Below are 23,967 nucleotides of genomic sequence, written 5' to 3'. Positions count from 1 at the left end.
ATAATTAAGACCTAGTGTATCATTGTGTTGAAAAGACCCTGACCTGTCTGCTGTATTAAAAAGGTATTCAGCTTCTATGATCTGCAGGGGCTGTCATGTCAATATTCTTGCATCAAGAATGATGATAAATTTCTTGTTGCATAATTGTGTTACATCACTCCAACATTTTCAAGTGACAGGATAAGTGGGTGAATCTACTGCTTAGGATTTGTTCCTTTTCATAGTCTGCTTCCCAATCGGCTATTTTGCATTCCCAGTAAAAAGCATGAAGCCCCAATGAAAGAAACCATATTACTTACAAAGTCCTCTTTGTACCTATGGGGTTACATAAAGCTTCCATCCTCTAGAGACCTTCATTTTTTCTGTCAGCCGCAAGTTTAGCCATGCTGTTCCAGGACAGTTTCTGGTCCTTTAGTTTTCTCTCTACTGACCTTCTCCATGTTTCTTGTCAGCCATGCTTCCTCTTGTCACCAGCTGACCAGTGAAGGTCTATTGTGGGTGGTGCCTCTGGTTTTTGGTTTGTGGTTTCATTCTACACAAATACCCTAACCTTTCCATCTTTTCTGGATTATGGTTGTCATATTTTTGCAGCTGGCTCTTGTAATGATTTCTTCATTAGTAATTGTTTTAGGCCAGAATATCTTGAAACTTTTTCTCAGACATTCTCAGAAAAGCCTCTAGTTTCTTCCTGATTTTTGCTATCTTCCAGCACTCCCTTCATAGAGTAAGACCAAAAGAACACTGCTTCTGAAGATTCTTAATTTTGTATTTCAATTCCTTAGAGCTTTGGTTGGAATGAGAATGCAGTCAGCAGAACCCATCACAATTGATAAAGAAGTAGAGAAAGTCCAAGAATTTGCATACCTTGGCAGTCTAGTAACAAGAGATGGCAATTCAGAAAAGGATATGAAGAACAGACTCATCAAAGCAAATCAAACCCTTGCCATGCTAAAAGAAATTTGGAAGTCCAAAGCTATAAGGAGGAATATATAATTAGAAAGCATACACCAGACTGTGATCGCCTGATAGCTGGCTTTAGACATAGTTATGTCAATTTCTTATCTACAGCTTGCTCGAAGCTCAGTCTCAGGGGCTTTAAGTCACTTATTTTTAAATTTAAAACTAAATTGAGCTGACTCACAATGAATTCATAACTTATTATCATTGTAATTTTTTGCAGAGTCGTAGGTACATCTTACATAGATCATGCTTGGTCTTTAAGACTGTAAATTTGAACTCTAACTTTAACTTAAGGAGAAGCAGAGAGCTGAATGGTTAGAGCAATGGCATCTGCACTTGATGGTGGACTGGTTCAATACTCATGTGATGCAGCAAACTTTCCCCATGCACCTCTGCTGTCAGGAATGGGTACCTGACTGCTTAGAGATCAGGCAGCAAGAGGGAGAAGAGATGAGCACTGCCCTCACAAAGACACTGGCCTTAAGAAAACTATGGTCTCTTACACCTCGCTTCCCAGTGACTGAAAAATGTTAGGGGACGACCTGACCTTTTTCTCAGAAGGTTCCAGAAAAATACTACATATGAAACTTAACTCTGCTTTTACGCTTTTGAATGTAAATCAGTTAATCAGCATATGTATATCACAATGTAGCAGTGTTATTGGAACTGTATTTATCCATGAACCCACCTCTGACATGAGTCAACGTGTTGAATTATAGATAACCTCACCATGGTCAAACATGGATGAGTCAAGAGGATAAAGCAAAGCAGTAAAGAAACAAAATTGTTTCAAATTGTTGTTTGAAATTGTCTTCAGAATATCACCTTTTTTTCATACAGTTACAGCATAAAAAGAAAATTAATTATCTACTTCATTATGCAGGCCTGCACACAGTGTCACAAAATGTTGGCAAGGTTAGTGGGATTGCAATGTGATGTGTTGCTTGGGTCTGAGACTGAAACATGTTTTTTGGTCTAAAACAGATGATGCATCTAAGGCAAAAGTGATGTTTGAAAATGAACTTTGTTTGGATCTGTTCCCTGATTGTGCTGTATATTGCTATATGTACATATTCCCTGCATTACCGAGAATGAGCAAGAAAAATTGATGCGTGATTCTACTTATGTATGTAATTTGTGTTGTTATTTGTTGAGATGAGGGGTAGCTTACCTTCTCTTTTTCTGAAGTACTTATTCTCTTCCTGTTTTGCAAATACTTGCTGTTATGGCAGTTTTTGCACAAATAGCAAGTAACCTATGTTGCACAAAGGTCCTTAATATGTGGTCAAACCCAGATGTGAGGATTCCTGATAATGCCACTTAAAGGCAAACTTCTGATGACCTTGCACCTTTGGAATGTTTGGCAGGCATGTGGTTCTGTCCTTTATAGTCTTGAAGTCTTTCTGAAGGGGCAGTCCCAGCAGAGCAGGTGTGAATACAGAGTTCTTGATATTCAGTAGCACAAGTAACACACTGGCTGTCTGAAGCTCACTCACCCTTCAGTTTGCTTTTTCTTTGAACTGGGAGAATCTCTGCCTTTAAAGCAAATATGGATTATATAAGAAACAGATTTTTTTTCTCCTTACAAGTGTCATCCATTGATCATTGAGAAAGACTGTCTATGTTTGGTATATTTCTGAATCGCCATGTTGAAATCAAACTGTTATTGTCCAATGTTTGGACCATTTACGCGGGGAAAATGTTGGTTCAGTCTGTCAGATAGAAAGTGTGTTTCACAAACCAATGGTAAAATGCTCATGCATTGTTGAAGGCTTGTAGTGGCAATTTGTTTTCTTAAAAGCCTACATGGAGCACTGCTTCATTTCTTATAAACAATCATTTGACTGTTTTGTCAAGAATATTATACTTTAAATCAGTGCTTGGTGTGTCATCACTGGCAGCATTCAAAACTATGGTTTTAATTTTTTTCTCTTTAATCTGTTTCACCCAGTAGTATTAAAGATATCATGCTTCCTTCAATATTTTTATTTCTCCCACATCCTGAGTGTTCACACATTTCATTTATTCTTTTCTTACGTTTCCCCTCAAACTGATTTCATTTTTTGCATTATTATTCCTTTTTATATGTGTGCATATTTATTTCCTATTTTTCTCTAGAAATATATAACAGAAAAAGGAAACATCTTTACTACTAATGATTTGTCATGTTTAGAAAGGTTTGATATGAGGACTTACATGTAGAAGATATTGGGAAATAAATTGCTGGTGGTTGTCATTTATGTTAATTATTTTCTCCCACTTTTTCATCATCCCCACCCTTTCCATGTTTTGGCTCAGCAAAATGCACAGTTTGCAAACAAGTACTTTGTTGGAATCTGGTTCTTTAGCCTTGAGTGTGGGCTTTTGAAGAGCATATAGATTGTGTTCAGCAATGGCGCACAAAACAGCAAAAAAAAAAACTTATCATCTGTGGATCTGATTTCTCTAAATTTTATTTCCTATAGTTTGAAGCTTCAGTTAGAAATGATTGTGTTATAGGAACAATCTTGATTATGGATTCTTAAGGGAATAGCATAACTATTAAGCATTTTCACTACAGAATTTGTGATACTAGTTCACTGTGAAATTTGTGATACTAGTTCACTGTGAAATTTGTGATACTAGTTCGATCACTGTGAAATTTGTGATACTAGTTCAACTTTGCTTTGGTTTATACAGACTTTGAGCATGTCAGCATGATCATAGATTATTATAGAATTGTATATTTAACATTTATGCCAAAACAACCACAACCATAATGCAGTTTTTTTTAAATTAATTGGTTTTTCTGTTTGTTTGTTTGTTTGCTTGCTTGTTTTTTGTTTTTTTTTGGTTGGAAAAACTGGCTCTGGCTTCAAAGTCAGGCCTACAAGTAAGTTGTGCACAATCAGTTGAGGTAATTTTCAAAGATACTGTATTCCCTCATTTCACTACCAAGTTCTGTGAGCATGCATGATGCTAAATTTTCAGCCTTAGCAATGTTTTGTTGTTGTTTTCCATTCCCCCCAAACTTTCTTTACACAATCATGGAAATTAGCAGTGTTAAGACTGTATATGTCGACCTAACTGTTAAGCTGACATCAGTACACAAACATTAGCTTCAAAGAATTGTGTACATACTGTTGTTGGTTTCATCACAAACAAAAACTTCACAATTTTCATTTTTATTCCCAGAATTCCATCCACTGCCAGCCATGATGTCTCGCATTAAGAAACGGGGATAATTATATTGTTATATAATTTATAGTTTATTTGTACTTATATGTTAAAATATTCATGAAAAATATTTGGTACTTTGTAACTGTTTAGTTATAACTTCTCTATTACACAGAAGTTCTCAGCATCGAGACCGAACATTTGCTAGCTGCAAAATTCTGTTGTGTAGCTTTTCTGTACTGCTTTAATATGCATAAGTTGATGGAATACTACATAGCCATAATATTCTCACAGTTTAATGTATTGTTACTGTGGCATTAATTTTGTTTGCATGCTGCTAATCATGGGTGTATTCTGGGATAGCCTTGTTGGCCATTCAAGAAAAGAATGTTCTGCACTATTTGTTTTTTTCATTATACGTGGATTTTATGTTTAAAGCTGTGGCATGTTATGGTTCTGCAGTTTCATGCATACTTTCTGTTTACATCAGACAAGTTTCTGGGCTTTGGACACAGTGTGCATGATTCTGTTCATTGAAATTTCTTTTTTCGTTTTGACAGCCAGACTAACTCAAAACTAGTAGTTCATGTCTTTGGTCCTTACAAATTTGGGTTCAAATCCCTGATAGAATTTGCTCAGCGTTTTACTTTTAGTTAACTGTAATGAAAAGGGGAAAGGTCATTATTAAACTTTGATGGCATGGCTTCTTGGGATTTGTGTGATTTAAAGAAAGCAAGAGAGAGAAAGAAATATGGAGAGGGATGCAAAATGAGGGGTTGGAGTGATTGTCACTGAAACATTATTTCTTTGCTTTTTGCAAACTCAGCTGTTTTAATAACAAAGCTACAACATATCTCCTTTTTCCAATTTATACATGTACATAAAACATCTTATCAAAACAATAAAACAGTCATGTGATAAGAACAGATGCAAATTCAACAACACAGATGTTAACATTTTGCTGGTTGCAAAATACACATTCAGTGAATGCTGTACCCAAGTTTAAAAGAACATCTTTCAGCCAGTCAGCCACCCTTTTTCTTTTAAACTGTACAATTTTTTAAATAAAAACTTTAAATCTGCTTTAAAGCAGTAACACAATTATACTGCAAAATTCAAAATATTTATGACCTTGTCAAATCCTCCCAATATTGTGCTGATGAAGATGTTTTGGCTCACAGCTTTCACTTCACCATAGCTGAGCAAACAGTGTTATGTTTATCCCTCCTTACTATTACCTAATCAAAGGTGTAAAATATGCTGCTGTAGTTTAATCCAGAATTCTCATCAAGGCTATGCAATCATCCTGTGTATGACACTCCATATATAAGGACAAAATCCTGTCCAAACTAGGGGTTCATTTAGAGTGATGACACAAATTTTGATTATCTGTGAGGTTAAAGGAAAAAAATTACAAAATGGGTATAATGCTTGAGGACTTTTTATGAAATTTTCTCTTCAGTTGAATGTCCAGTGACATTTCTTTCATTATCTGATGAGGACTGCAAGGGAGAGGTCAGGTTTTTTATAATGTTACGCAAGAGAAGAAATGTACAGCCCTTAGCAAAAGTGATGACAAGGGAGAATGGAACATAGTTTTCATTCTACTTTGCAGGTCAAGGTATGATGACAGTCATCAATCTATGAGCCTCCTAGACCTATTAGTTTACTGCAGGTGCAATCTACTTTCAAAAACAAAGCTAAATTAGGCACAAAGAACTATTTCCCTAAATCTGAGCGAGTACCCCACCCCCTAAACACAAGCACACACACAATTTCTGTTTTTGTGATCCATGCCTACAAACATCACCATATGTACAGAAAGAGGTCAAATCTTTGAGATCACAGAAGTTTCCAGATATGTTTAATTGACATTTGATCCCAGCTTTCCCGCTGTTTGTATCCTTTGCTACTTTCTGTATGCAGTGAAGATGGATTTCTTTTTCTCGACAATGCTTTGCCATTGACAATAACCAATGACTTCAATCTTTGTCAGTACTGGTCTTTCCTCCATATGTGTTCAAGCTGTCTGTCAGCCTTTTAATAATGTCTTGCAGTTCTCTGTTAGTGCATGCTACCTGATTGCTCTCATCTGCAAAGTATAGGATGAAAATCGGCCTTCAACTAATGGAAGTGTGTAGGTCGTGGATGATGTTCTCCAAAAAAGCTGCTGAACAGCATAGGTGAAAGGCGGCGTCCTTGGTGGATAGCTACTGTCATGTGAAGAAAGCTCGTATTTGGTTATCTAGCAGTAATCATTGTATCTTGCATGAGAATTCTTTTTTTTTTTTTCATGCAAACTGACATCTCTATTAAAGCCTGCAACAAGTTGCTGAATAGATCATTTGGTCATGTTTGATGTTATTTAGAAAGATACATTATGTTCACTGTTATTTTGAAAGTTGCATTACAATGAATTGTTATGTAGAAAGTATTTTGTAAAGAAGTAAAAAGTGAAGGTGGTTTTTCAATTGTTTAGAGCAATATTATGTTATTTAGCTCTGCAGAAAGTAAGACGCGCTCTTAAAATAGCAACCACCACCTTACAATTTTCAGGCATACATAACATCCTTTAGTGAAGTGTTAAATAGCTCCGCATCAGTCCATACCATGCAAGACACTTTCAAAAGACAATATTATATTCCATCTTATGCACCACACACTTTTGTGTTTTTATAAATTGTGTACAAAACATCTGTCATATGTTCTGGTCAATGTTAATATGAAAACCAGGGTGACATAACAACCATGGAATGTGAATTTCCCAAACCCAGCTTTGAAAAATATTTTGGAGTGAACAGTCAACAAGAACACAAGTTGTACTGCCAAACACGTGATCTTCCTCTCTTGACCACTTACTGTGTAATCAATAAAAGTGCCCCCAAAACTTTCAAGGAGTTGATTCATTATGTAAATAAGCTATAATTAGTTTGTTCATATGTCCAATGGATGACTTCTCAAAAAAAAAAAAAAAAAAAAAAAGAAATTTCATGCATAAAGAGATTCTGACAATTTGATTGTGCTTGCTGGTTGTGTTCCTAAGCAAAGGGAGGTAAGGTACAGGTGGTTTTAATATCTGGCTGCCTCTGTGATAACATGACTTGTTCTGACTTTTCTATGTAGCAACCACGGACAATTAGTGTGTCAGATCTGTAAGCTTAACCTTCACAAACTTGGGAAGCATTGTCCAAACCCTACAGGAGTCTCAAGAATGAGTGACAAGCTAATTTCACCTTAAAATTGCACATATTTTCAGATGTGGGAATTGAGCAGCACCACAGATCATTATGAATCCATGACAATGCGTCTTACCCAAAGAAATCAATTAAGCGCTCTCTTGATTATATGCATGCTGGCTATAAGCAATTCAATTTTTAAGTAATGTTTTGTGTTGTTTGTCATTTGGATTTGATAAGCCAAGAGTCAGATATAAGCGCACTCCAGATTACAGAGGGCCAACTTAAGCGCAGTGCAGTATTTTTGGGGCATCCTCTCCAAGAAAACAGGAAATAGGGTTAAACAGATGTAGAAAGAACAAGCAGCAATAACTGTCTCAAATTTAAATAAATTTTAAAAAAAAAATCATCTATGGTCTGAAGAAGCTGAAATCATGACAAAGAACCTGCCTACACTAGCCGTATAAAAGGAAAAATTAGGACATCTTTAAAACAAAGTGAAAATACAACTGCTAAGTTTCCCTTAAACCTCGCAAATACAAGATTTACCACTTTTTAAACACGCTTTGCTAGTTGGTGTGAGCGATGTCATAAAAATAAACTGTACAACTGAATATTTCAATTATCACCCTACACCATTTCTATACACACATCCACTGATCCCTGCAGGGTGCCCGTGCTGAAAGCCATTAAAGGGAGATATTTCAGAGGTTCATTTGTGCTGAATATTGTAAGAATGTTTACCACATAAAAACCATAACTTAAATTTAAATAGGCTTTTCATTTTCAAACCACTTCAACATTTCCCCCATCAATTTTTGGTACACTTTATGCTCCACTGACACTAATCTTCCCCATATCTACAGTTGACTTTCATAACCTCACATCCCTTCCCTTTGTAATGTTAGGATGAGAAAGATATGTGGACAAGGAAGTTTTTTCTTCTAAATACAGGCAACGTCAATGACAAAAATATGGGTATGGTGCACTGTATCCGTTTGCACATTAAAATAGCCACATAACAATTTGTTGCACGCTTGGATGGAATAGTAGTCTGTCCCTTCCATGCCTGCTGAAAAGTGTACAACAGGCACCAGCATACTTGAAAATCACTTAATGCTGGCCAAACAGCGCAGGGTTCTCAGCAAACATCCTGACGAACAGTCTTCAGAATCAGATTTGTCTGGTGGATAAGGTGGTTGGCACTCAGAAATACGCTCTGGTTTCTGAGGGAAGAGAAATAAAATGTTAATGGCAGAAATCTTTTTTGTTTCTTGCATTACATAAGAATTGACAGATGTGTTGAGAGGCAAAGAATGCCAGTAAATGGAGAAACAAGAATGTTGCAGTAGGGCTGATGGTATCGATAAATCTCACCAACTACAACAATATAAATTTAATGTTCCTAACAATACAAAACTGATATAGTTCTCAATCTCAAACCATATTGAACACTTTCTGCCTACCCTCTAAGCAGATAACTGATGAAAACTTTTTGCGTCAAAGCCAAAAATAAGCATTCATTTGAAAAGACTATGATGGGCTTCATGTGACTGGCTAGGTATGAACAAATGATAAATGTAATACTCACAGACTTGTGTCTCGGAAATATTCTTTCAATGTGTTGCTGAATTTTTTTGAGTATCTCACAAACTCCTTCTTGCGGTCTTCTAACACCTGTAAATTAAAACAATACCCCCTTCATTTCACTGAATGAATGTTGCATCACCTGTTTGATTCATAGAGATAGTCTTTCCATAGGACATTTTTCTCATTGATAACTTGACAAGCAATGATTGACAACACAGAACAAAGAATAATACGCACACATATTTATGGCAACACGTGTACCTGTTTTGTTCCATTCTCTACCATGTGCGGCGGCATTTCTGCAATCACTTTGTTTACTGCATCAAGTAGAGTTTTGATGGAGCTGGCAATTTCCCTGTGACAAATCATAACTTTTAGAACTTTTAAACTTCCAGGTCTTATTGGCTTCAGTAGCAACAGTGATCATTGTGGTAATAATATTTATATTGTTGTGAAAGACAACAGAGCATTTTTCTTTTTTGCTTCAGTTGTACTCACTTTATAGTTTCCAAAAACTGTTTGCGATCATAGATCTGCTCTGGAATTCGTCCAAGAATGCGTTTCAGGTCTACAGAACAATCATTCAGCTCTCTGTAAATGGCCTCAGATCGAGGGATCCGAATTTCTGGTGATGCATAAGCAAAAGCAACAGTTGACTCTTCAATAACTATCAATACCGCTTTCAACATCAGTTAACAAACAATCTATTTCCTTTTAGACATTTATCAGAAAAAATAAATTACAACTATGAGTCTAACAGCAATTTGGTATTAGTTATTAACACTATACTGAAATAATTTAATACTGAAATTAGTGATTAACACTTTACTGAAATGTTTTGGCTTCACCTCTTAGCTTTGTCACTACATTTAATACACATTCTGTCATTGTCACACAAGCATCTGAATGTGCTATCACCAGACCTTCTGTCTCAGTAACACCTCCAAGGCGGAGCAATGTCTGGCACAAGTCCATTTTGTCTGCTAATTCAGCTTGCTGCAGAAGCCCTCGTACCAAATCATAAGTCAATCCTGGTAGCTTACTTTCAGCCTAGTGAATTCAAATCAAGACAAAACTTTTAGCAAAATGATTAAACTTTCAATGCCTGTGGTCAACATTTGTCAACTTCCTTGTTTCTATTTTTTTTTTAAAAGACCACTGAAGGTTTATTGGTCTAAAATCCATTGACCTACTTGTCCAGCTTCAATTTCAATAAGAAAAATAAAATGAGTGAAATTTTGAATCATCACTTTGAAGCATCTGTATAACTTGTTTTAATGGTAAAAAGAAATTTTTTAATAATTTGGGCGCTAATGGGTTAAGGGGAAAAATCATAAAACATGTATCACAATAACCTGTTTATAAGAAAATTCATGTATACTTCTGGAAATGATGAAGCTGAAGCACTAGTAAAAAGTAAATAGACACACTGCTTACTGAAAAATTTCACAGAACTCCCAATGCAAAGTAAGACTGAATGATTTTTTTTTAACAATTAGAGAGACACTGGTCAATCAGTTATGTGAATGAATCAATCTAAGGCTAGAAGGCAAGAAAATATGCCTGTGCCTGTACCTTTGAAATAGCTGATCTCAGAGTCTGTGCAGCTGAAATGTCTTTCCTTTCAAGCTGATTAAATGGATAGAATCAATAAATTTATTAATCCACCAATCAATCTATCCAGCTACAATCACCCATTCATTGCTTTATATCTCAATATGAAAGGTTATTAGGTTGAATGAACTATTCTGAATAACATAAAAGATAAACAAGAGTGCATAAAATTATGAAACTGCTAAATTCTTTTAACTTTCTTTTTTTTTAAAAAGTAGATTTGGCCAGCAGTTTAAAGCTTTGACCATTTTATTGAATCATTATTTTTTTTAGCATATCAAACAAGAAATAGTGTAAGTTTATAAAAATATTTTGCAACAATAGCAACTGTGTAAGAGACAAAAATAAACATACCTTTTCTAACACAGGACAAATGACAACATCCACAATTAATTTGCCATACAAATTTTTGTCACCCATTGTCATGATGAAAAATTCACCTTAGGCTGATTTATTTATCTTATTCCAGCCAGAACCTAAAATAAATAAAATAAAACAATAAGATACTTTTTTGGGGAGATGGGTGTCAAGAGGAGGTTCCTGTGAAAATATTTTAAAGGTGTTTGTGCAATGTCTTTTACTCACAGCTTAAGTCTTTAAGTGCACTTAAAGGCATGATAATGTTTTAGAAGTACTGACAAACTACAGATACAGCAGAACCATCAGAATGAGGCAGGTTTCGGGACAGATACCTGATTTACTTTTTTTTAAATATGCCAAATACAAGGCCACAATGTTAAATGAGGTATTATCAAATGCTTAGCCTGTCCTGATCATACTTTTCAAATTCAATAAATATTTTGCAAGTTGTAAAGTAAAACAGACACAAGACCTGCCATCCACAAGTTTTTATCACGAAACCATGATGCTTCAATTAAGTTTAAGTAGCAAAAAACTTTTAACCATAAATAAAATAAAAATTGAATAAAAAGAAGCTTAGCATGAAGACTAGTGTTGATATATTTCAAGTAAATAGTTTTATGATTTTATGTTCTAGGTCTAAGTATCCATAAACTAAATATCTTTCTTACACTTTGGCAAATATTCCGATGTGAAAACATATATTTCATGCTTCTATTACTGAAAAGTAATTTCTCAACACTCAAATATTCTCCCCAACAATATGTACTCATTAAATAGCAGTAATTAAGGATTGTATGGGTGAAGGAACATTTAAAAACTTTTGTAATCTTTACTACAATGTTGACAATTGTCCTTCAACATCCATCTTTGAAGAGTACTTGCACAAAACATAACCCAAAATTTCGTAGATGGGAAATATAAAAATCAATAGAAAAAACAAAATTATATCTCATTTGCTACATAATCTAAAGTTCTTGCTACATCAACAAATCAAAATTATTGGAGGCATTATAATAAGTCATTCAAACCAAAGCCTCGCCTGTTGTCTACCTGATATGAATCGCAAGTAAATGAAAGATTTGTTTTATATCGTGTAATATTTTACAGACTGCGTCGTAGAGTTAACATTACATATCTCTAGCGACCTCCGGGTGTAATGGAGAGATCGAGATTAAATACCACGGCACCAATAATGACTTCTGGTCTCACTCTACTGGAATTCTATTGAACTCCGATTTACAGAAAATATACGGTATATGGCTGATTACAAAGCATATGTACGTAAATATTTTGTCGTTGCTTCAAAACTGAAAAACTCTTCAAGTATTAACAATTGCATAAACTAGCCAGTTCAATTGTAAGAATTCCATACTCCTGCTAACATTTGCTGGGGAAAAAAGTCATCCATATACTAAAGAACATAGAAATGTTGCCACTAAAATATAGTTTTCCATAAGCGCAATTTCAAAGAGTAAAAATACCTGTGGAATTCTTAGCTCAGTTAGTTGTTTGGAGACAGATAAAGGAAGTTGGAAAAAGGCGTCAACCTCAAGCGATCACCACATCACAATGTTTTCAACGATAGAGAGCTCCAACAGAAGATCATTGTTGCTTCCCTTGCATCACCAGCTCATGTTGACAGTCAACTGACTTTTCCGCCAATAATTATCATAACAGCCATCAAAGGTAACCGTTTTTCCATTATATTGAAACTGCTTTACTTTTTGTTCTAGAGAATCTTTAGATTTTCTGTGTTGCGGTTGATGAGTATCAGGGACTGAACTATTGTGTTATACTGACTCATCTGTAGTCGATATTATGTTGTAATAATGCACTCTACTAGACATTAGTTTCTTAGAATGTGAAAAATAGAATAATTAATATCATATTTTATAATAATAGTATTAATTATTGTTTTAAGGATTTTTAGAGGTTTTTGTTTTTACCTGACATTCACTGTTTATCGATAGATTACGTGGCGGTCAAATTGTATGATATGTAATATATAGCTAAAGATGATCTTGAAGAAGTCGAGGCGCCATAGCTCAGTTGGTTAGAGCGTCTGCCTAGTAAGCAGAAGGTCGAGGGTTCGAATCCCCCTGGTGCCTTGTTCAACTTTTTGTTTTCACTACGTAGTTTCTCCGTTTTTATATGATGATCACTGTAAATGTAATAGTCCATCTGATAAATAATTTAGGTATATATATGTTGTAATTTTGCAGTTGTTACTTAATAAGGAAACAAGTGATCCGTGGATAATAATTTTTTTTTCCAGGCATAACGAAAAATTCCTGCCTTGTCATACTATCATTTTATTCTCAACATCTGATCAATCGTTTAGTTTAAGCCTTGGTTATTCATGCGATGAGTCAGCATAGCGAAATAATCAAATATTTTGTACCTTTGATAGTCCTTCCTTATCTTGACCATTAGAAGCTCAGCAGAAGATGAAACAATCTTGTTAATTTACATTCAACAACATTCATTTACATCTATGCTATCATTCTCACTTTTTTTCTGTCACGTTTGTGATGACCCTTATCATCTTCCAACATTTTCTTAGTTTTAATATTTCCTCCTTAATGTTTTAAATGGAGTTTGTGATTGTTGTCAAGACCCATGTAGGAAGAAAAGTCGATGAATCCTGAAGGCATCAAGCAGACCCATGTTACACCCTTTCTTCAGGAATTCCTCCGGCTGGCAGTTCGAGTTGACTACAAGATGGCCACACTGTGTTACCGTTGTCTTTACAACCTGGCCCAAGCATACCTGTATGAGCTACTGACGCCTTACCTCTCTTTGGTCTGCTTTTGTTGTCCTCCTCCGTATCGAGAAGAATTTGGCCAACGCTCTTTTCCCACAGTTTGGAATTTTCTTCTCCTTTCTTTCCGGACTGTGTCCACGTTCAGATCTTTCAAGTCCAGCGTCAAGGCGCACCTCTTAAATAAACATCGTTCGTAATCAAGCGAATTCTTCTGCTTTCTCATCAGTTCTTCATCTTCATCCATGCACTTTGTTCGTGTTTACCATTTGCTGTCGCTAGTGTGTGACTCGGTTCTTTTTGCGACGAAGCGCATTGAACCTTCCCCCACACGGAGAAAAAAAAACGCTCTACAAATTTTGTAATTATTATCATTATTGTTGCATTGTCTATAACGTTGTGTTTCCCCTGCAGACAACCACCATATACCCCAATGAGTTCGAAGAAACCTGTTGTTGTTCTTGATGGCGGTACAGGGTCATCGCTGGCAGAGATGGGCTTCCAAGAAATTGAGGTGAGTTTTGCTCTCTTCTCATTTTTCCACGAACTATTTATATACAGTAGACTGTAGATACAAATATTGTTTCTATCGTCTGTGGAGAGACAGAGGCAAGCCTATGCAATTATAATTTCCTGTTTATGTATGTAAGTTCTGCAGTTAAATAAGTTACCAGAGAAGTCTGTCTCGACCAAAAAAGGTTTGTGTCACTGTGTGGTTGTGCGGACAGATGAGCGGTTGAGAAGGGAGAGTTTTTACTCGTTCTTGAGCGATGTTGATTTTGTTTGGATGGGGGTATCTGTCCACAGGGAGACCCCCTTTGGTCCGCTTTAGTTGTGAACACCAGTCCGCAGGCAGTCGTGGACCTTCACAAAGCGTGAGTCCCGTTAAAGGAGAGAGAGAGAGATGTGGAAAGGGAGAGTGAGCGGACAGACAGGGTTAGAGGCGAGAGAAGTGAGCATGGTAGGTTTGGGTGGTGTGGTGGATAACTGGATGAAAGGGAGGCTGTATGGGATGGCTTTTGTTGGCTATTCGGAACTATTTTACTGGGTGGAATGTGGATTTGCTACTTTTCTCCTCGATAATCAGACACTGTACAAACTGAAATTGCTTTATACAGCCTATCGTTTTATTTGTGTACCTGAGCACACTTCCCGAATAGTCATAATAATAAATTAATTAATTAATAAATTAATAAAGTTGATCATTGTCATCGTCACAGCCTGTTGAACATCACACGCCATTGCTGCAGCTGCGGCTAACGCTTTGCAGGTTTTTGCAAAATGGCGCAGACGTGGTGGTGAGCGCTACCTACCAAGCCTCGATCGAAGGACACATGAAACGATTTGGACTATCCGAGGCGCAAGCAGCAGATCTCATCACCGAAGGGGTTAATCTGGCTCGCCGAGCTCGCAACGAAGTACAGGAAAATACAGGTGGGGTGGTGGTGGTGGTAGCTGTGGGGTGTCACCTGTTGGTGTACGACCTTGGTTGTGGTGGTCTTGGTGGAGGTGGACGTGCTGGTGCAACAATTAACAAATTCATTCAGCGAATGTTTTGCTTCAAGTTCGTGTGGCATGCCTTAGATCCGGTTTGATACTAGGTTCGCTGGTAATCGCACCAGATTCATCACCTCACGCCTCAGCTGATAAGAGGTTATGGCCGTTTTTATTTTAAACGTCGCGAGTGAGACGACAACAAAATGGCCGCCTTCAACCGCTGCCTTAACTGCGGTGTTAAGTTAGAAACAGGCTGTCGAACGTACCATGAGAAGTGCTCGACAAAAACGAGTTTCAGCAGTGCATCTGTACGCAGTGAAGTTACTTTTATCTATCATCTGTGATCGTGCAGGTTTAAAGGTCTGGTTGGGTACAAATTATTTTTTTCGAATTTCTAGGGTGATTTTAGTGCAAGATACTATTTCCAAAACTCATGGTTGATACCCCAGGGCTTCTGCTAAGGCTAAATTCTTTGGGGTTCCAGGGACCCCTTTTTTCAGATTTTTAAGGGGTCCCTGTTCTTCGCCCAACTTTGAATGGGACCCCATCGACGAAAATTGAAGGGGTCCTTCGAACTTTTAATGCGTACTGTACGCAATTTTTTGCAATTTTGCAATTTTTTGCCCTGATACCCCACTTTCACTTTCGAGGTACACGCACGATGAACATTATCCCGCACATTAAATTGATACCTGTAGGGTATGGAAACTGGGATAGCCGGAACAGTGTGTTAATTAAGCGTATCTGTGTAAAAACGTGATGTCACGTGTTTGACTTCTTTCTGGGTATGGTGATATTTATCTTGAGAAATGAGGTTTGTTCCCTCAGATTTTGAGAAACAGTCTCATACTGAACTTTACCCAGTTAGAAAAATATTTCACCCTGCTAGGCCTTTAAATCGCGTGTCGGCCGTAAGCTCACTATATCAGTTTCCCATTGGGCACAGTCTTGTGAAAGACAATCCCGCCAATAACTAAGCAGCTCTTGTGACTTTAATTTCTACAGTTATAGAACTTCATAAGCAAAAGCTCAGCTTAGAGGACAAAAAAAAAAAAAAAAAAACCACCCTAAAACCCCCAACAACACAGGCTTGGTTAATCCATCAGCGGTTGTTGTGTTTACCATAGCAAACAGGCACCTATATTTTACTTTTTTTTATCCTTAATTTTTTTTCTCTCCATTGAAGTGTTACTACACGATCTTGATTTCATATAAAAGAGTTAGCTTGCAAACACAGACTTCTATAGTCTAGATGCCTGCAGATGTCTGCGCAACTTTCCGAGAAGTGTTGGACTTCAGCCATTGTTTCATCCCGGATGTGTAATTCTCCCTCTCTCCACCTTTCACTTTGATTTATCAGGTTAGAAAATCGAGAGGTCATTTCTGCTTGCAGGTCGCGCTTGCTGGGTGGCTGGCAGTGTGGGGCCGTACGGTGCCATTCTCTGCGACAGATCCGAGTACAACGGGCGGTACGCGGAAAGCATGTCCATCCAGGTCAAAGTTCATGTCTTGTTGCTGAGCGCGTATGTGTCGTCCGAGTTTGGTCAGGCACCCTAAATCAGGAATTATGAATCCTCTTAATCACGTGACGCAAATTGTGGGAGCGAATTTACATGCAACGAACATCCACACTAGACTTCACAATTTGAAAAACGCAAGCATTAGGCAGTCCCTCTCTCCCTACCATAAAAAAATGCGACTGTTGTCAGACACAAACACACATAACATTCGCAGTCCTCTCCTCAACCTATGTCCGCATCCTGCACCCGAGTACATTTACTCATCAAAGATCCACATCCTGATCTTGTATGCGTGTGCGTGCGAGTGCAGGTGAGTGAAAATGGGTGAAGGGGACACTGTTGTTGTTATTGCTGATAATGATGATGCTTGTTGCAGGAGTTAACCTCGTGGCACATACCGCGCCTGGCCGCCATCTTGAAAGGTCAACCGGACATACTGGCCATCGAGACGATTCCAGTTGTGAAGGAGGTAGAGGCCATCCTGGAGAGCCTGAAGAAGCTTCCCTGGCGCTAAAGCCTGGGTGTCGTACCAGTGCAAGGTACTCGCTCACCTGCAGGTTGCCTAGCAACCATCCTTTTTAGGTTTCTGGATGATGATTATGATGATGATAACGAGAAAGACAAACTTGTTGCAATGAATATCTTGGTGACTGGGACGATTACGACGACAACGATGATGATGATTGATTGATGATTGATGATGATGATAGGACGGCGGTCACACGGGACACGGTGAGAATATCAGAGACGCCATGCGGGCAGCGGTGCAGAGTGATCAGGTGGTGGCGGTAGGGGTGAACTGCACCTCCCCGTCTCACATCACCCCCATCCTGCAGGCTGTGGAACCACTGAGACTGACAGTCCCCATCCTCGTCAAGCCAAACAGAGGCTGCGATTCTTTGGGATACGTTTCGGAGTTAGTTGTATTTCTCATTTGATTCTATTTATCTTTCTGTCTCTGTTTTTCTTTCTGTTTAGGAGCACAAAGTTGCAAAGAACTACAGTGTAGATCTTTTCTTTGTGACATGACCTTTCTGTTCGGCAATCTTGCAATCAAAAAAAAAAAAAAAAACTTAAGGTAAAGGTTGTCCTCTGAACTTTATTTTGTGAACTGTGGGAGGGGGGTTGGAATAGGTTAAAGAGGGAGGTGTTAGAGACAATTTGATAGCGATGATCATCTCTTCCTCTCTCTCTACCCCTCCTTTCCCCAACTACAGAATCAGGTTCCCAATCGCGACATCAGACTGGACTGCGCCGCACGGTTATTGAACTTGCGCACCCCTGGGTGGGAGCTAACCACTCGGCCATCCGCTTTCCTACCTCACAGTACGTTTCACAGTCCGCGTGTCTTTGTGCATCTGTGTGTGTGAGAGAGAGAGAGAGAGTCTCTGCATATGAGTGCGCGCGCGTCTGCACCTGTGCCAAATCTTGTTTTCATTACAAATATAAGTTGTCTACAAAACATTTCAAATATAGAAAATTTGGTCGCGCGGTCGTTTTCAACCTGTACTCGTTTGTGGCAAGAACGTTGCATCAGTAAAAAAATTGCGTGCATATCAACTTGCTATTGCTTGACATGGGTATGTGAAAAACACCTTTTCTTAGAAAAGTTGCGGACCCTTGACATAGAGCACCCTTCTCCGAGTATCTACCAAAGTTTCCAACGCCGGCTGAAAACTTTTGCAAGGACAGGAAATGCCTTTCTGGATATGGAGTAAACTCCTTGGTGAACTCTCCGGAGAACTATTTTGGGGTGTTTTTTAAAAATATTTTTGCAAAGGCTTGTGCAAAGGTGGAATGATGTCCTCGTGGAAAACAACCCAGAGTTAAGAGGAAATGCGCAAAGGACAGAGGAAGTGAAGGAGCCATCGAGAAATAGCAAATCGTGAGGGTCCGTGATAATGCACACACACACACGCGCGCGCACATAGAGCAAAACGAAAGAAAGCATCAGGAATTTGAATGTATCGTACACAATGAAAAAGTGGAGAGTGTTTGTGTGTATGTTTGCGTGCGTTCATAGGTCAGGGACGAAAGGACAAGAAGACAAACATCAAACCTGTCAACATTTTTGTCTTAACAAATTATAAAAAAGTAATTGGCACTTTTCTTTTTTTCCTTTTTCACATGCATGCTCGCTCATTCCCACTCCACGAAGCACACTCTCTTGACCATATGCACCCCTCCCTTCCCGAAACTTCCTTCGTAGCAAACGAAATTTTGACAGGATTCTTCTACAGACCACAGTCTTGGCCAGAAAATATGCGCGAGGACGTGAAAATCGTTTAACGAAGACGAAGTCACCTTCTTCTCTCCCACCTCCCTCCTGCCACATTCACCCACCCTTCTAAGGGTATCCCCACCCCTAACTTATCTGGTGTCGGCGGTACACTTCACTGATTGCACGGTGTTGTGCATCTGCTCAGACCACGAGTGATCGCTTTAATTCCGGTGACCGCTTTCGCTCAGCAGCAGCCCCTGTGAGTGGGTAGACGGAGCTTTGTATTAAAGTTTAAATTCAACGCGATAAAACTGGCAATAAAAGGAACCATTCATCTTTACTACCGGTCTTTTCAAAGTGCTGAGGTTTTTTCGGAGCGCCAAGGGTCGCGTCAGCTAAGTTCGGGCGAATGAATGAAGGGTTTCTTTGAGCACGATGATTTTTTTTTAAGGAGAAGGGCGTTTGATGTTTGGTTAATCGCTACCCCGGCGAACTGGGGTAGAGGTGGGGTTCGGGTAGGTGGTGATGGTGGGCTGGGACGGGTCTTGAACGGTGTCGTTATCTCTTTTCGAACCTCCCCACCACCACCACCATTACCATTACCACCATTACCACAACCCATGGAGTGAGACCCCAACAGATCTGTACCTCTTCATCCCAACATCTTCCCCATCCACCCCAATCTCCAGCCCCATAATTTTTCCCCTCTCTCAGCTTCACTGGCTCCCCGTGCCGTACCAAATACCCATTTACGCAGTCAGGTGTGTTGTCTGATCCTCGTCCTCCTTTCTGTCACCTGTCCTGTTCACCGAGCATGGATCACACTTGATCACCGGATTTAGGTCAAAGGGCACCTGCGCCGTGACCCACATACACCACTTCGGTACCTCAAGAGTGAGGGAGGACGTGACGAGGGACTATTCTGGATGTACAGCAATCACAGTTTCTCACCCTCTAATATAAAAACAGACTGAAACTGGAAAACACTTCTGAATAAATCCGAAAGAAAACTAGGACTCTTATTCATGATTACATGCACTCTGTCCCTCCTTGTTTTGCTCGGATGAAGTACCGCGAAGAGAGAAGAGGGGGTAGAGTTCATAGATACACCACTTGTTCCATTCTTAAATAGTTTTTGTCTTTCAGAGAGAACTCAGGAAATGAGGGAGGTGTAAGCAAAGATTAAAATTTACTACGAAAGGGAGAGAAATGTGCGAAAATAACTGAGAGAAGCAAATAATAAGCAAACAGTGCCTGTTATGGTGTGTGTGGAGGGCATAGATGCCTGTCTTATTTATCTAAGTGTTCAAACTGATGAAATGTTTGTTGTCATCCTGGAAGATTTCACAGTAAACATTGTGTGTGTTTGCGCGCGCGCGTGACTTCTTGCATAAGAGAAGTACCTACGCGCGTTCCGAAATTCGATTAACCTTTGAACTTTTTATTTACTTAATTTACAACCTGATTAATTTTGTTAATTCTTCAGGCAAACATCATCCAAGTTATCGCTAGCTGAGATGGCGACGGAGTGGATCGCCCAGGGTGCATCGATGGTCGGAGGATGCTGTGAGTATAATCCAGGAGACATTGGCGAGCTGCGGCGATCATTGGAGGCAAGGGCCGACATCACTTTGTGCGGCATGACAAGACTTCTCACAAACTGAGCCCCTAAAATGGGATCCTGCTTCATATTCTCATCTTCTCATGCCTTGTCGTCATGGCAATATCTCAGGAGATTCTCGAAAACAATTATTCAAGTTTTAATGGCAGTCTTGTAATGAAAAATAACGCAGAAAAGTCATCTTTTTGTTTGTTCAGTATTATTGATAGTTTACCGGAGTTATTATATTAGAGATTTTAATACACAGCTTGCTTTTGATTTTCAAGCTTTGTGAACTCAAGAAAATCCTCTTATTAATGCTTTAAATGATTGCAATTTTTTTCCCTTTTAGTTGTTTTATTTGTCGTTCAAATATCTCTGATATCCTGACTGGTTATTTTGAGGGGACCAGTAGCAAGTTGCATTTAGTGTTCTGATTGAAAAGTCATATGGCTTAGAAATGATACTGGTAATGAAACGCATATGTGACCTTGTCTATGTACACTGTACATGCATGTGAGCTTGTACAGAAGGTATTGTTTTCATTATAAAAAATGTATCTTGTATACAGAAAAAAACCAAGCTCTAATTGTATGTAAGCGTGCATGTCTATTTGTGTGGTCTTAATCTTACTTGCTCAAGATTCTACCTTGAAGCTACTTACCCCACACCCATGCACACAAGGTCAACCTGTAAAGTTAGTAAGGAGACTCTAGTTATATGATGTATACAGTCTACGTGCAGTTAACTTTTAATATCTCCATTAGAAACCCGACCCTGAGCACAGGGGATTATTTTGTTTTTTTAAAAAAAGAAAAGAAATGTTTAGAAAGATTAACATTTTCATTCCAATAATTAATTTTTCCACAGCTTGATATCTGCAGTTTTAACAAACTACGCAGCAGGCAAACTCCAATGTGTGAGAGAGAGAAGAAAGTTTTTCAAACGCAGAGCACATTTTCAAGGACTGATCTGTCATTTCTACAACTCACCTTCATTCTAATAGAAGAAGATTCAGAATAAATGTCGAGACTAGGGGAATAGGAGATGGTTGTAGCACCGATCTGTTTCAGTGCTTCTGCTTAAAAAAAATATTAAAAGAAACTTGTTTACCGCTCTCGTGAAAGACTACTTTCTCATAACGCGATAGGGAGGTGATCTAAATATATAATTATGTATACATCTGGGCGCTCACTATCTCGCAGACCTCAATATTTTTCGTGGGAAGGTTTGAGGCCTTTTGTGACAAGAAGGAGCTGTTTTCGGGTGCAGAGTCTTAGGGGCGTTAAAGAAGCGGCGAATTTATATAAATACAATCTAAGAAAGACATTTACCATACATCTGCGGGCAAAAACATCTATTTTTACATCGTCTCGGGCTTTCAGAGAACGATAACATTTAATCGGTGAGTTGCCTGCACTTGACACAGAAAACTGCTTCACTCGTGAAATCACTCATTTCTTATGCATGCATGTGTGTGTGTGTGCGCGCGCGCGTACACACAGTTTCGAGATAAAAAGATGTTAAAGAAGGAATTTATCTTGTAAAGACACGAGTACGCACGCCACCGCACACATACAAATCGGACAAATAAAATAATTAGTCACATATGTTCAACTGTCTCGCATTCTCCTCCCTCCATGCCTTATCCTCCCTCCCGCTTCACCGCATCCGTATTTGCACAAGGTTCTAAAAGTATCCATCACGCCACGTGGGAGGGAGTCACGTGATCAGAGTCGTGTGTGAATGAGATTGTTCTTGACACTGACCTTGTGTTATTTGAGTCTTACCTATTTCTGATGCAAGCTACTCCCACAAAGCTCTTTTCTTTCTGTCTTCCTTTCATTTTTTTTCTGTGTGAGGTGGAGATTGCATGTGTCTGTGTGTCAACCCGCGTGCATGCGTGTTTGTGAGCCACTAGTGATGGGTTATTTCAAAACACATTTCTCCTGTCAGCGTGTGTGTATGCGTGCTCGCGTGAACGTGTCAGTGAGAAAGAAAGAATGAAAGGTGTACCTGCTCGTGTGAAGGAGAGTGTGTACGCACGTGCAAACACCTGAGTGCATATGACAGCAGTTCACTACCCTGTAGTAATGTCACCGTTTTAGTGATGTTTAGAAGATTGATGGTTATTTTTCTTCTTCTTGTGATGACGTCAGCTCAGAGGAAACGTTTCCTTCATCTTGTCGGCAGGTAGTCATAAAACATCTCCTTCTCCTCTCCCCACCTTTCTCCTGGAGTGACGTCAACTCCATCCACCCGGCGACTTAACGGTCCATCTAAGCGCCAAGCCGCTTTTGTTAATTCCACCATTAACCCATTTCATTTTTCACGAAGACGGTGATCGGACAAATAATAGCCACCTCTGGGAAGGTAACTAAGCGAATTACTGGCTTTGTCAATGCTCCCTCATCCACCGAGAGCAGCTCCTGTCGTTCCACAGCTGATTCTTACATTTTCATGCCAAAGTGGCCGATTACTGGCGACTTGGACGAAAAGGGTGGCAGAGCTGAGCCGTCTACTGGTCTCAAAACAGTTAAAAAAAAAAAGCCGGCGGTCGGAGTGGAAGAAGTATCTGAAAACAATTTTGCAGGCTCGTGAGGCATTTGGACTTGTGCCAGAGTTTCGAGAAAAGGCAAGCAGGATACAGACCAAACCTTTTCCGCAATTTTTTCTTGTAACTCCCCCTACCCGACCTTGGCACAGCCTCTTGCCCCATCCCCCACCTGCCTCCCTCCCTAGAAACCCCTTACCTCCAGTTGGAGTTACCTCCCCCTTCACAATATCACCCACTCTCTCTCTTTACTCCGTCCAGCCTCTCTCTACCATTCAGTTGCTCTTTTTTTCTTTCCTTAGAGATAGGAGAAAGAATCTGCAATCTGCTTTTATGCATTCACAACTTTAAGGTTGATTGTTAGTATACACACACATTGAATAACTTGTAAAAGAAACCAAAGCATACATGTAAAATATAAGAGACTGACTGGCAGGACTAGTTGCTCGGTAGACTTTCTTCTAAGAGGACATGCGATCTCAAAAGGGGACACACACAGAGAGTGAAAAAAAGGGAAACATAAAAATAAAGAAAGTTTGGGAACGGTGCAGTCAGTGTGGCGCTTCAGCTTTTTCAATGTTTTTATCGTTGAATGCACTCCAAAACTCTTTGCCTGCGGATAAAATCACAGATAATATGGCGAACGAGGGTGTCCGGCTCGAAGACGTAAGTCGCTTGAGTACTTGGGAGCAGCTCTCTCCGAGGACGGGAGCTCGACGACAGATATCCACATCAAGATCAGCAACAGCCGCAATGGCGAAGCTGGACAGGGTCATGTGCAGCCATGAGGTTTACTATGAAATACAAATCTGTACAAGTCCCTCATAGTACTGATCCTGATGGGACAGTACACTCCAAAATGTACCCAAATCGCACAAAAATACATCCATAATCTCAGATAATTTTTTGAGAAAAAAAAAATTCTTTCGTCTCATTTTCGGTAGGTTAGCCATGT

General features: G+C 39.0%; 2 protein-coding genes and 1 non-coding gene across 3 annotated transcripts; 2 read left to right on the top strand and 1 right to left on the bottom strand.

Moving 5' to 3' along the window:
- Positions 1 to 6,395: 6,395 nt before the first annotated feature.
- Positions 6,396 to 12,477, bottom strand: LOC112554991 (programmed cell death protein 10-like). The gene is made up of 8 exons (XM_025223089.1): positions 12,341 to 12,477; positions 10,851 to 10,972; positions 10,458 to 10,511; positions 9,806 to 9,932; positions 9,381 to 9,507; positions 9,144 to 9,237; positions 8,884 to 8,969; positions 6,396 to 8,518 (listed from the first exon to the last, which is right to left on the bottom strand). The coding sequence occupies exons 2-8, from the start codon at positions 10,920 to 10,922 to the stop codon at positions 8,434 to 8,436; spliced, it is 645 nt and encodes a 214-aa protein (XP_025078874.1). The 5' UTR covers positions 10,923 to 10,972; positions 12,341 to 12,477; the 3' UTR covers positions 6,396 to 8,433.
- On the top strand, positions 12,437 to 21,036 carry LOC112554990 (homocysteine S-methyltransferase-like). The gene is given in 9 exon segments (XM_025223088.1): positions 12,437 to 12,545; positions 14,035 to 14,134; positions 14,428 to 14,495; positions 14,891 to 15,054; positions 16,511 to 16,611; positions 17,014 to 17,136; positions 17,138 to 17,176; positions 17,348 to 17,553; positions 20,345 to 21,036. Coding segments are annotated over 8 exon segments (960 nt in total). The 5' UTR covers positions 12,437 to 12,545; positions 14,035 to 14,053; the 3' UTR covers positions 20,523 to 21,036.
- Positions 12,894 to 12,967, top strand: Trnat-agu. The gene has a single exon. It is a non-coding gene; the product is annotated as a tRNA-Thr (tRNA).
- Positions 21,037 to 23,967: the final 2,931 nt, after the last annotated feature.

Source organism: Pomacea canaliculata, linkage group LG14, assembly GCF_003073045.1.
Source record: "Pomacea canaliculata isolate SZHN2017 linkage group LG14, ASM307304v1, whole genome shotgun sequence".
Taxonomy (NCBI): Eukaryota; Metazoa; Mollusca; class Gastropoda; order Architaenioglossa; family Ampullariidae; genus Pomacea; species Pomacea canaliculata.
Note: the sequence above shows the minus strand (reverse complement) of the source record. Positions and strands in the feature narration are given on the sequence as shown.